The 12,490-nt window shown below is 33.9% G+C and overlaps 2 protein-coding genes and 1 pseudogene across 5 annotated transcripts; 1 reads left to right on the top strand and 2 right to left on the bottom strand.

Moving 5' to 3' along the window:
• Positions 1-365: 365 nt before the first annotated feature.
• On the bottom strand, positions 366-1,455 carry LOC11414640 (NDR1/HIN1-like protein 10; annotated as a pseudogene).
• Positions 1,456-2,851: 1,396 nt separating this feature from the next.
• Positions 2,852-3,601, top strand: LOC11414641 (putative F-box protein At5g62660). The gene has a single exon (XM_003619845.3). The coding sequence runs from the start codon at positions 2,852-2,854 to the stop codon at positions 3,599-3,601; it is 750 nt and encodes a 249-aa protein (XP_003619893.3).
• A 578-nt stretch (positions 3,602-4,179) lies between these two features.
• On the bottom strand, positions 4,180-10,336 carry LOC11420174 (disease resistance protein RPV1). 4 transcript variants are annotated; one of them, XR_005642043.1, is made up of 7 exons: positions 9,675-10,336; positions 8,337-9,438; positions 7,958-8,173; positions 6,998-7,861; positions 6,255-6,910; positions 5,738-5,914; positions 4,180-4,557 (listed from the first exon to the last, which is right to left on the bottom strand). XR_005642043.1 is itself a non-coding variant. In XM_024785625.2 (5 exons), the coding sequence occupies exons 1-5, from the start codon at positions 10,145-10,147 to the stop codon at positions 6,371-6,373; spliced, it is 3,195 nt and encodes a 1,064-aa protein (XP_024641393.1). In that variant the 5' UTR covers positions 10,148-10,336; the 3' UTR covers positions 6,077-6,370. The 4 variants fall into 4 exon arrangements, 1 of the variants encoding a protein (XP_024641393.1); XR_005642042.1 differs by having other exon boundaries at positions 5,738-5,909; XR_003012904.2 differs by having other exon boundaries at positions 4,296-4,959; positions 5,738-5,909; positions 6,804-6,910; positions 9,675-10,332.
• Positions 10,337-12,490: the final 2,154 nt, after the last annotated feature.

Raw genomic sequence — 12,490 nt, 5'->3', positions numbered from 1 at the left:
ATATTTAGGTCCTGGGTGATGAGGCTCTGTCCATATTTGACATGAATGGTGGCAAGTTTTTGGTTTAGGGTTTACGGTTTTATTCACATCATAAAGAAGTGGATGCCATTATATTCACAAGATAAGAGGAGTTAGAAAAATCAACACGTCTATAGATAAAAAAAATAAAAAATCAACATATCTATAGCTTCAATAAGAATTAAATATTGTTATATAAATGTTAATTTTTTTTAGGGAAAAAAAATGTAACATTTTTTTTATTGAAGCTATAAACATGTTGATTTTATTGAAGCTGGTATAATACCATATGAATGATATTTGATCTCATAGACCCATTTACTACCTATAAGTTTGATCTTAGGACGAAGATTAACCGGTGTTCGTGTACCATTCTTTTCTAAAGCCAATAATTCAGTATCCAGTGCTTGAATCCATGTTCAGATTGCAAACATAATCTATATGTTTGGCGATAAGTGTACAACATTGTAGATTGAATGTAATTGAAATGAAAAAATTACAACTATAACACACTGAAATTTACACTGAAATAAGAGTGAAGAAAACGGTATACAAATTCACTTTGTTATATACATATCAAGCTCCTGCATCGGCATCACGATCTGTAAAGAAAGAACCACTGCTACATCTTCTATCACTAAAGGAAAATGTTGATGATGATGGTGACGATGATGAATTACCATTAGAAGAAGAAACCAAAGGAACACTCAAACGACGACACTGCACAACTGGCGGATTAAACCGACCACTCTTGTAAAAGCTTCCAAACTTAGCTCTAATTCGGACATCAAAATCAACAGCCAAATCATTGTGAATCCCAAGACGCCTCTCTTCAAAATACTCGTCAAGTTGTTGACGTCCAAGTTTGATCTTAGTATTTCCTTTAAACTCAATCGGTCCAAGAAAAGTTGTATTCTTGTGTCCTTGATCGAACGGTGTCAAACTCACATAACTAAAACCATTGTCTTTGTACCAAGCAATCGCAGTGATTCTTCGGTAATAAACAATGATGTTGTTGTTGGGGTTTCGTACTGTGACATTGACTTTCAAATTGTAGTACAAGGTGTTGTTGTTTGTGATGTTGAACTCTGTGAGAGTAGCATCGGTTATGTGGAATTTCACGCTTGAGGGGGAGATTACTATCCAGAAGATGACCGCGGTAATCATGAAAAAGAATATAACGACATAGATTGTGCAATAGAAGCACCAAAACCAACGAGGTCTGCAACACATTTTGATGAGATTTGAATATTTTTGTGATGATGATGGGTTTTTGGTGGTTGGTGAATATGTGTTTGTGTGAGTTTTTAAAGGGTGGAAATTGGTAGATTTTTGGGTATGGTGTGTTGCTTTTGCTTTTCTAGGTGATTTCGTTGCAATATACTACAGAGTATGGAAAGAACATAGATCATTGACTTTTGGAAAGGAGTGATGAAGAAAAATTCAATTGCTTGAGTAACAAGGAACTGGTGGATGGGTCAATTTTATTCAGAGATGAGTTTATAAATATTATATTTTTTGTTGCTGAGAATATATGTGAGAGAGAGAGGAAATAAACTATATTAACACTTCAAAATATACGAATTTAAAATAATTTACTCTTCGAAATTTAAAAGAAATGATAAAAAGGAGAGAAAAAACTTTATCATGTTACATATACGAATTATAATTCTCTATTGCTACAAATATGTAAAAAAAAAAAATCGAAACTGTTAATTATAAATTTAGTCCGGGGGGTTTATTTTTTGTTACAGTGTTTTATTGAGTTCTACACAATCATCAAGGATTTGACATGAAATGTGAAAGGTAAAACACAAAAAAAGAAGAATGAAGTGAGCATTGTGCTCTGAATCTTCTATATTCAATGATCAAAATAATACCCAGTTAGTTACATAATGAAGCTTTCTATCCTATTTGCACAGAGAAGTGAGTGGTTAGCTCTACAACTTTTTCACACACTTCCTAACTAACAATCAAACTACAATTAAGATATACACACGTGTAATATGTTTACACCTAAAAATAATTATGATAGTTGAAATCGGAGATAGACAATTAGAGATTAGACGAGTTTTATTATGGAAGGTTAAGCAAAGGCTATGTAAGCTAGTATGTGTGTCCCGAAGACATCAGACTTAGTTGAAGCTCAAGTTGGACAATGAGGCACTAAACTCACACTCCCTATTTATAGTGGCGCCAGACCTTCTTAACAAATAATGTCGTGAAGTGGAAAGTTGGTAACCGAGAATGGGGAGCTACGAACCCCTCAACAAAGGAAACTCACGAACTATCCACAAAAATAGTCGAACAATGCTAGACGTTATAGGTTATGTCATTTTAGTCAGTAGGAAAGACAGAGGCTGGTGGAGGACAAACCAGAGAAATGGTGAAACGGCACAACTGAAAAAGATTCTACGGTTTGAAAGAGTGTTGTGAACTATGGTGTTTTTTGGTTGGGTTGGGAAAGACTTGAATTATTTGGGCCTAAGGGTGTTGTTAACTAGGTTGGCCCAACAATTCTAAGGAGTGAGTTGGCTGTCCCACCATGTACGGGTCGGTTATGGTTACTCACACTAGTAATTATTTCACCCGGAATAGACCGTACAAACCCATCCTAAACTGAATCTTCAACCTGTACACCCACCCAACCCGGTTTGGCCCTGTCCTTTTTTTATTGTGGACGGGTCGGTCTCGGGCAGGTCTAAACTATTTTTCCACCCCTAGATTGTATAAGTATAAAAAATACTATTGCATCTAAAAACCCTAAAACCATCAAAATTTCTTCAAAGCGATGAACACTACTCACGATCGAAGCTCTTCTCATCTTGAATCGATGGAGAAGAAGAGATATGTGGGTTCAGAAGATGGAAAAGTGAACACTTATATATCAGATGATATAGCCGTTTCAATTCTATCAAAGTTGCCGCTTAAATCTTTTAAGCGATTTCAATGTATTCGAAAATCATGGTCCCTCTTATTTGAGAACCATCACTTCAAGAACATGTTCCGCACGAATTTCTTTTCCAATTCTCACTGTTGTTCTTATTACGATGGTGCATCTCTCCTCCTAAAGGTTATTGAACACAATAAAGAAGCTTTGTATTCTTTTTCTGGTGAGAGGTTCAAGAATAAAATCAAACTGGAATTCACAAATCCTTTTCTTGAAAATGATAGTATTCATGTGTTTGGTTTTGGTAGTATTAATGGTACTTTTTGTCTTCATGAATATCAAGAAGGCGATTATGAAAAAATTACACTGTGGAACCCAGCTACGGAAACATTTAATCTCCTTCCTCCCGGTGAGATTGAGTCAGCTATCACAGATGAAGCTAAGGCTTTAGTTGAAGTTTGGTTTTATTCTTGTCTTCATGGATTTGGTTATGACCATGTTATAAGTGATTATAAGGTCATTCGGGATGTACAAGTTTTGATACAACCATCATTTCAATACTCTGATGACCTTGAAGAAATTACAACTTTAGGCTGGTTGGAAGAAATTAATGCTTGGGAGATATATAGCCTAAGAAGTAACTCATGGAGAAAACTTGATATTGAGATGCCGTCTTCTTGGGAGTTGTACTGAGGGCACCCGAGTCTACATGGATGGAGTGTGTCATTGGTTGTTTACCAAAGATGACCATGTTTGGTATCTTTTCACTTAAGCAGTGAGGTGTTTTTTGTAACACCTATACCCTCAAACATATATGATTGTTCTGGTGTTAAATTAAAGTAGGTAAACTTGGTGGTGTTAAATGGGTATGTTGCTTTGATCTCATATCATGAAAAGATGACTACTTTTCACGTATCAATTGGTATGAAGGAATCGTGGTCCGAACTCTTTACATTTGAACCATTGCTTTGTGTTGAGCGCCCAATTAGAGTTGGGGTGACGGGGGAAATATTTTTCAAAAGAAAAGATAAGGAATTAGTTTGGCTTGATTTGAGCACCCAATTGATTGAGATGCTTGGTTGCAAAGAAGAGGGTTGTACTCAGATAACAATATACAAGGAAGTCTTTCTTCTACTTGGAGGAATCAGTAACTAGTTGTTTTTCTTGTCTTCACCAAGAGGTATATGAATTTCGTTTTTTGAATATTACCTTATATACAAAGTGGCTTATCAATTGTTCATATCATAATTCAATATTGATTTTTTAATCTCTTTATTTGCAAACTTATCTGGTTTATATATCAATGAATGATATTTTATCTTTACCGAATGTACAGTGTTTTGTTACTACTCTTGGAACTGTGTAATAAGCATGCACATTTTGGATATGTTTGTAAAGATATTTTCTAGTAAATGTGAGCTTCTTATTTAATCATTTTGATCTTCTAGGATAATTTTGCCATAGAGAGCACATGTTGCAAACCGATAGTCTTTTGGTACAAACTTTAATCATTTCAAGAAACAACATTCCGATCAAGTGACCAACAAGGAGAGCCTGAATCTCTGCATGAAGGATATTTGACCAGCCTATACTTCCATAAAATCCAAATTGAAAAGCTTTGTCATAATTCCGATCAAGTCCTCCAAATCCTGCAGTCCTTGGATGAGTTCGAAAAGACCAAATCAGCCTAGTAAATGCCATGCTAGAAGCAATAACTACATTGCAGTAGCACCCTCTTTAAACAAACATGTATTATTCCATTATAGTCGAAAAGACCGACCATAGAAACTTAGATAAGGAACAAAAAAAAAAGTACAAAACAGACCAGAAGATTTGTTGGCAAATTCCTATCACAGCCTTCGTAACAGCCACCATAACAGCCCCTGGGACTTTGCTTTCGCTTTTAATGATAGCAGGAAAGTGGCAGCAGGACGGAGACATCAACTTTGCATTTTCACCAAATCATGCATTCATCAACAGATCCAATTTCTTTTCCAACTGCAACATAAGATCGAAGTAATCACCCACGCTGCTGTTGTGATTCTTCACATCTGCAGCCATTATTCAACTATCAGTAGGCACCTCAAAGTCAAAGGGCATTTTATGTCTTTCACTGATCATGCTAAAAAAAAAATTCCCTCTCAATATGTTTTATAAGACCTTTGAAAAGTGTGAAATAGGAGAGTTACTATAAAGGAGACTAGAAACAATTTGGTTAAAAACAAAAACCGCAGAGAGCGGTGCTCCCACAAAACATAATTTTTTGTAACATCCACTATTCAGATACTTGCATATATACTTAAGACAGATCGACAAAACCAGGAAAACTGCTTTGGAGGTATCCAAGGATATTTCTTTAAAAGAACGATCCCTACCATCTAAAAGTCTAAAACTGAACCAAAAGCACCTGATACATATTCATTTATTGAAGACCTTATTCCATGTTTTCAAATCACTTAAAATTCATTTACAAAGTTAGATTATGAAAAAACATTCACCTCCAAATAGAATTTGGTTGATCGTAAATTTTTTAGATTCATTTGTTTCTTCTCCACTAAAATTTAGCAGTGATTGAAAAAAATTGAAGCACGTAAAGTAGTTGATCAGTTGGAAATGGGAAGAAAAATAATATCATGTCAGAACTTGAAAAACCAACAAGTAAACAACATATGACTTCAACCAAAAACTACGGTGATAGTGACCCCACTGCATATGTCAGAACTTGTAAAAGAATTATGCAATTGAATATATTTGCTTATATCTTTATGCAATTGAATTTTGATGAATGGACATGGCAAACCCATTTAATTAAAAATTAAATTCTATTACCTGAGTTGCTTGCGAGCGAATGCTTCAACCCTTGTTTCCATGAATGTGTGTAACTAATTGCCAGTTAAGGCCCTTGGTCTATGTTCTGTAGTAGAGAGGGACATCGATCCAAGCATCAGTACCAAATAGGACTCTACCAAATTCCAGATGGATTGCATATTGAAGCTCAGACCTGATCTAGCGAAAAAATTGAGGAAAGCTTTTGTGAATTCATTTGACTTTGATAAAAACCAGAATAGATTATAAAAATTACATACAATGCAAATATTGAATTTTCATAGGTAACTAAAACACCATATAAAAACTACTTTTTCATAACCCTTACAGATAAATTGACTACATAAAACATTCAAATACATTATCCGAGGTTGGCCTCCATGAATTTACATGTACTTCTAAAATGGTATTCATTCTATAATCTAATGCATGTCTCCAAACGTACAGTAATGAATTTGTAACTGACTATATACAGAAATTAATCAACATTTATACAAAGTATATACAACAAAGCACAAACCTGCAATGTTGAGATTGAGAGAATAACAAGAAGACGGTTAACTTTATGATGGACCTAGACTAAGGAATGTACCCAACATCTTTCTTTCATCTTGCGCACTGCTTAATATTTCAATCTCATCCCTCCTCCTCCTCCTCCCCTTTCTCTGAAACTCCCACTTCCACCAATCTTTGCTTTTTTTGAGGATATAATATTGAAGGATCAATTCCCTCTTGCATAAATTGTGATAATGAAGGATCAATTCCCCACACGTGGATTCCCATTTGTGCATAAACACTATTCTCGTGATCCTTCAACTTAAACTCCACATGGATCCATTCCTTTTTCAAAAGTCTTTCACCGAGTTCATTACCTTCTTCCAATTTTATATGCAACAAAGTTGTATAGTTATCCAACACAGTTTCATCATCCACTAGCTTACCGAATTCCCCAGTGAATTCGTCGAAACTTATCTCTTTTTCATATCCATTCACAAATAATTTGACTGTTGTGTAGTGCTCATAAATAATAATAAAAGTAAAACTAATAGAAGGGAGTTTTTTATGATACCAGAAAGCAATTTTGCCTCCCCTGCTTTGGTGCTCAAACCAATCAGGAATCCTTCTCGTTTTGTTTGGGAATCGAAAATGGGTGCATCCAGCAGACTCATGCAGTTTCTGTTAGTTTATATAAAAAGAATAATAATTACACTATGAACTGAAATACTATATGTCAAATACTAGTGCAATAAAAAAACAACAAACCTGACTCATTAACATTCTTATACTTGAGGAACTCAATGAATAACACTCGTCTGCACAAAGCCTTTCAAGATTTGGTGGAATCCCTCTAATTTCCTCAAGAGCCTCGCAAAACTTCAAATAAAGATGCTTAAGACGGTGACATTCACCAAGGCACTCGGGAAGAATTGTGAAATAGTTCTCCGATAAGTCTAGAAATGTCACATTAACAAACCACTTGAGAAGTATTGGGAGACATTCATCCGAGAGGTTGTTGTCTCTGAGGTCAACATGTTCCACATTTGAAAACACTATTGAATTCATTGTATCATTATATTTTGGGAACCTGAGCTTTCCCCCTCCAGATATTGTTAACCGTTGAAGTTCACTGAAATTTTGAAATGAATATCGCAATTCTTCTATGGAAGTATCATATATCTCAATATCTTTTATATTTGTCATCTTACATAATAATTCTGGAAAATTCTTGAGACTCTCACAACCAGAGATTTCAAATTTCTTAAGAGAGGGCAGCTGTAAGGGTGGGAAATGCTCAAGTTTGAGGCAATTAGATGTATTTAAGATTTCAAGTTTATTTAGGTGTCCAATCGAGTTGTGAATTGTAATTTTCTTGAGACTCTCACAATGAGAGATTTTGAATTTCTTAAGAGAGAGCAGCTGTAAGGGTGGAAAATGCTCAAGCTTGCTGCAACCAGATGCATTTAAGATTTCAAGTTTATTTAGGTGTCCAATCGAACTGTGAATTCTAATTAAACTTTCACAGTTTTGAAAGGAGCACTTTTCTAGATTTGGAAGACCTGAGACATCGGGTATATGGGTTAAATATCGAGAATAGTTCAATGTCAAGACTTTCATATAGTTGAACTCCTGCATAAAAAACAAATAAATAAGCTGAAATTAAAATTATAATCTAATAGAGAATTATCAATATACACAATTGAAAAATGAACTTATTTCACTTGCCTTGCTCGAAATACAAGATAGAGACTTCAAAGGACAGAATATCCATTTCCAATATCTCAAACTACTTGGAAGATACCCAGGACCCCTTGAAAAGTTAGCATATTCAATGATAAGTGTTTTGAGATTTGTCATCTTCTTGCAAGCCATTCCATCCCACTCTGTTTCTCTTGCCGTTGAGTCAAATTCTAAATATATCATTTCAATATTCCCAGTTCCCTTTTAACAAAATAAAAAAAGAATAAATCATAATACAAATATTATATAGAGTAATATACATGTAATTAAGTGAATAAAAAACACAAGTATGAGGTGGCAGGATGATCAAAGTCATGGCTAAAGCTAAAACAACAAATTGTTCATAAATATTAGTTTTCCTTACTGTATTATCTCTTAAAACGTTAACTATATCATCGGGAAACCACAACCTACTGCGTTCTCCAGGCTTGTTGGGAGATTCTTGTCGGACGATTTCTTTACCCATGTCCTCTATCAAGTCATGTAAGGTCACATAAGTGTCATATTCCCAATGGCCTATGAGAGATTTTTCAGCCAACACTCCAACATGATGTTCTATGCAATGGCCATAATGAGCATGAAGTATTTTTTTAACCTTTGTCCATTCACACCCTTTGAAGCAACAAGCAATGTCTAGAAAGACACTCTGATCCTTTTCCTTCAAAGCATCATAGCTTACTTGAAGTATCCTTTGGATATCTTTATCGGGAATATTTTCATACTCGTCTAATGTACGCTCCCAATCTTCTACCTTCCTTCCAAACAAATTGCCCCCTATTGTTACTATTGCTAAGGGCAGGCCAGATGCATAAGTAACTACACGGTTTAAAATTTCTTCATAACTTGAAGGAACTTTGTCATTTTTAAAAGCCATTCGCCTCAACAATTCAAGAGCTTCTGTCTCATTCAATTCTTCTACTGCATGTGTACTTGTAATCCCATGACAGGCTAGTAAGTGTTTATCACGAGTGGTAATGATGACCCTGCTTCCATGACCGAACCAATCAAGTCCTCCAGCCAAAGCCTCTAGCTGCTCCAGTTTGTCAACATCATCAAGAATCAAAAGAATCTTCTTTCTAGATAGTCTTTCCTTAATGATTGAAATTCCCTCACTAACATCTCCTAACTTATGGTTCAATTTAACTGTTCTTAAAAGGAGATCTTCCTGGAGATGTTTCAGGTTATTATGACTTGAATTCTCTCTGACATTATGAAGAAAACATACACCTTCAAATTGATCAGCAACAAAATTATAAACTGCTTTTGCAAGTGTTGATTTACCCATGCCTCCAGTACCAAAAAGTCCTACCATGCGGACCTCATCCTCAGAGCCCATGTCAAGAAGCAATTTCACTTCTTCTATTCGGGACTGTAATCCAACAGGGTATTTGGCTACATTTAAAAAAACATGATTGATATTGTTGGAGATGTCTTCGACTATCTTCTCAATAAACTTGTATTCATATCTATTCATGTCCAATAAGATAAATTAGAAAATACACTAAAATCAAAATCACATCCATGTATTGAGAATATATTATGCAATTCTAACTTTTTTGACATATAAATAACTTACACTTGTTTTAAAAACATTAATAGAAAATGTGTTCCTATTTAAGCTTTGAGAGTAGATTATTTAGGCATAAAAATTAATGAAATAAAATATAGAAAGGAAAAACAAGTTTTAAGTAAAGTGGGGTACCCATGAGGACTATAATGATAGCCGGACAAGTTAGCAGCTTGGATAAGAGCTATCTTCCATTGACGCAATCGCTCCATGTTTTTCTCGTTATTTTGAAACCTCTCTTCATGCTTAGTAAGATGCTCACCATAAATCCCACTCTGATTTCGTATGTGAGTAGGTTCCACATCATAGAAAACGGGAAATACTAAGCAACTCTTTGTCTTGTAGCAGTGAATGATGTGGACAAGTTCGTCCAAACAAAATGAAGAAGATGCATAGTTGGCAGAAAATATGGGAATAAAAATCCTAGATTCTTCAATGGCCTTGACAAGTGATGGTGTGATTTCATCTCCTCTTTCAAGATCATTATCATCAATGAAAGTACGAATTCCCTTGTCAACAAGAGCCTTATAGAGATTACCGGTAAATTTGTTGCGAGTGTCACTGCCCCTGAAACTGAGGAACACTCGGGAAGGTGATTGCATAGCCATGAGAATTGAAAGAATATGGATGAAAAAAGACTTTGAAAATGGAGAATATGAATGAGTAATTTGTGTGGTCTGTTAGGTGGATTCTTTAAAACAAGGAGAAAACTAATGACAAAAGTAGTAAGTGAAACTTCCTTGCAACATCCTATAGCGTGTGGACCAATCACAGAGTAGATATCGTTGCACTACCACCTCTTCTTGCTGATATCTTAAATGTGGTTACCATTCAAACAATAAAACAACGAGAAAACTTAAATAAATAAATAAAACAAGTCAATTAAAATGTAGTTTTATTTTATGTTTGACCAATCGTCAATAATATCATGGAAATTAAATGTGAATCAGTAACTCAAAAATCAAACAGTAAGCTTCAAATTGTAGTTCTACTGGATGAAGGTTGACTTTAGGGGCATCATGAGGAAGGACGAATAGGTTGATAATTTTGTGTATTACACAAACATTGTAATATTTGTTTCCATTGTAATATTTGTTTTCATTGTAAACTAGTTTGTCAATAACAATAGCACCCCGATAGTCATTATAGATATTATAGCATGAAAAAAACTAAATTTTACATCAATTCACTCACTGCACTCTTTACTCCGATCCATAAGTATTACTCCTCTGTTTCAAATTATAAGTCGATCACTTTAGGGTTCATTTGGTTCGAGAGTTTTGGAGGGGAGGGAAGATTTTTAATTTGAAGTGTTTGGTTCAATTTTTAGAAGCGGATGAGAGGGGAGGGGAGGGGAGCAAATCTCTTTAAAATTTTATTGCATTGCCATAATTATCCTTAAATTAATTTCAAATCTCAATATTAACCTTATAACAACTTTTATTATTATTAGATTATATTATTTTTGTAATAATCTTATTATTATTAGGTTATCTTATTCTTGTAACAATTTTATTATTATTTTGTCATATTTTTCTTGTAACAACTTTTATTATTATATTATCTATCACTCTTATTTGTTACATGTACAAACCACTCACTCATACTACTACTTTGTTGCTATTAACGACCTTATTATTATTATTATTATCTTATTTTAATTCAGCTTATTATTACTTGTTGTTCCTTTTTTCTCACTGTTAATTCACCTATTCATCTCTTGTTTAGCGAAATATATGAGTCAGTTTGAGATAAAATAAGCATCTTAGATGTGTGATTGTCTTTCGTTGATCTCCGAAATCGTAAAAACAAGTCGTTTCTTTTATTTAATTAAGTTTAAGGGTAAAACGGTAAAATAATTTTAAAATCTCTCCCCTCCCCTCCCCTCTCCTTACGAACCAAACACGTTTTTAATTAAAATATCACCCCTCCCCTTCGTTAAACTCTCTCCCCTCCCCTCCCCTCCTAATTCTCGAATCAAACGGACCCTTAGAAGAATTTTTTTTATCTTAAATTATAACTTTACAATACCAACAAACAATAATATTACTTTTTCTATTTAGCCTTCAACTATTTATTAATCTCTTCTTTTAATTCTTTAATTTATCTTTCTCATACCATTTATTAAGGACAATTTTGTAAAACAACTCATAACATGTCTTTCTCATACAAAATTAATTACATTTCTTAATAATGTGTGAAACGCCCAAAACATCATATAATTTAGTACAATGGAAAGTATTTATAGCATTTTAAAAGGTAATGTTTACGAGGAAAATCAAGTTAGTGTACAATGTATTAGTTAAACAGAAGATACTATGAAGCATAAGTAATTGTAAAACGTTAAAGTACACGTACTGGGTATGCATACGGTACTCGTGGTACTCCGTCTTTGCTCATTAATGTATTGTGAGTGAAATTTATGAATTTCTCTTGTACATTAATATGACACTTGTAATATTATTTGTGCATTTGAGTTTCTTTGTTGCTGTGATATAACCAACTCTAAATTTTGAATTTTTAAACTTCTAATGTGATTTTAATTTTTATGAATTGAAGAATTTAACTCTTCCATGTTATATTCTAGGGTTAATAGTATTTTACCCCCTGTAACATAGGTCATTTCCAATTTCCCTCATGTTTTAAATGGTAATGTTTACGAGGAAAATCAAGTAAGTGTACAATTTATTAGTTAAACAGAAGATACTTTGAAGTATAAGTAATTGTAAAACGTTAAAGTACACGTACTGGGTATGCATACGATACTCATGGTACTCCGTCTTTGCTCATTAATGTATTGTGAGTGAAATTTATGGATTTCTCTTGTACATTAATATGACACTATAATATTATTTGTGCATTTGAGTTTCTTTGTTGCTTTAATATAACCAACTCTAAATTTTGACTTTTTAAACTTCTAATGTCATTTTATTTTTTATAAATTGAAGAAT

The sequence above is a fragment of the Medicago truncatula genome, chromosome 6, assembly GCF_003473485.1.
Source record: "Medicago truncatula cultivar Jemalong A17 chromosome 6, MtrunA17r5.0-ANR, whole genome shotgun sequence".
Taxonomy (NCBI): Eukaryota; Viridiplantae; Streptophyta; class Magnoliopsida; order Fabales; family Fabaceae; genus Medicago; species Medicago truncatula.
Note: the sequence above shows the minus strand (reverse complement) of the source record. Positions and strands in the feature narration are given on the sequence as shown.

What these genes read in the sequence shown, in the direction of transcription:
- LOC11414641 (XM_003619845.3), top strand. Translation starts at nt 2,852, where the DNA reads ATGGAGAAGAAGAGATATGTGGGTTCAGAAGATGGAAAAGTGAACACT.
- LOC11420174 (XM_024785625.2), bottom strand. Translation starts at nt 10,147, where the DNA reads ATGGCTATGCAATCACCTTCCCGAGTGTTCCTCAGTTTCAGGGGCAGT. An exon ending in TATCTTGTATTTCGAGCAAG is followed by an intron (nt 7,862 to 7,957) that starts GCAAGTGAAATA and finishes TTTTTTATGCAG; the next exon opens with GAGTTCAACTATATGAAAGT. An exon ending in TAAGAATGTTAATGAGTCAG is followed by an intron (nt 6,911 to 6,997) that starts GTTTGTTGTTTT and finishes ATAAACTAACAG; the next exon opens with AAACTGCATGAGTCTGCTGG.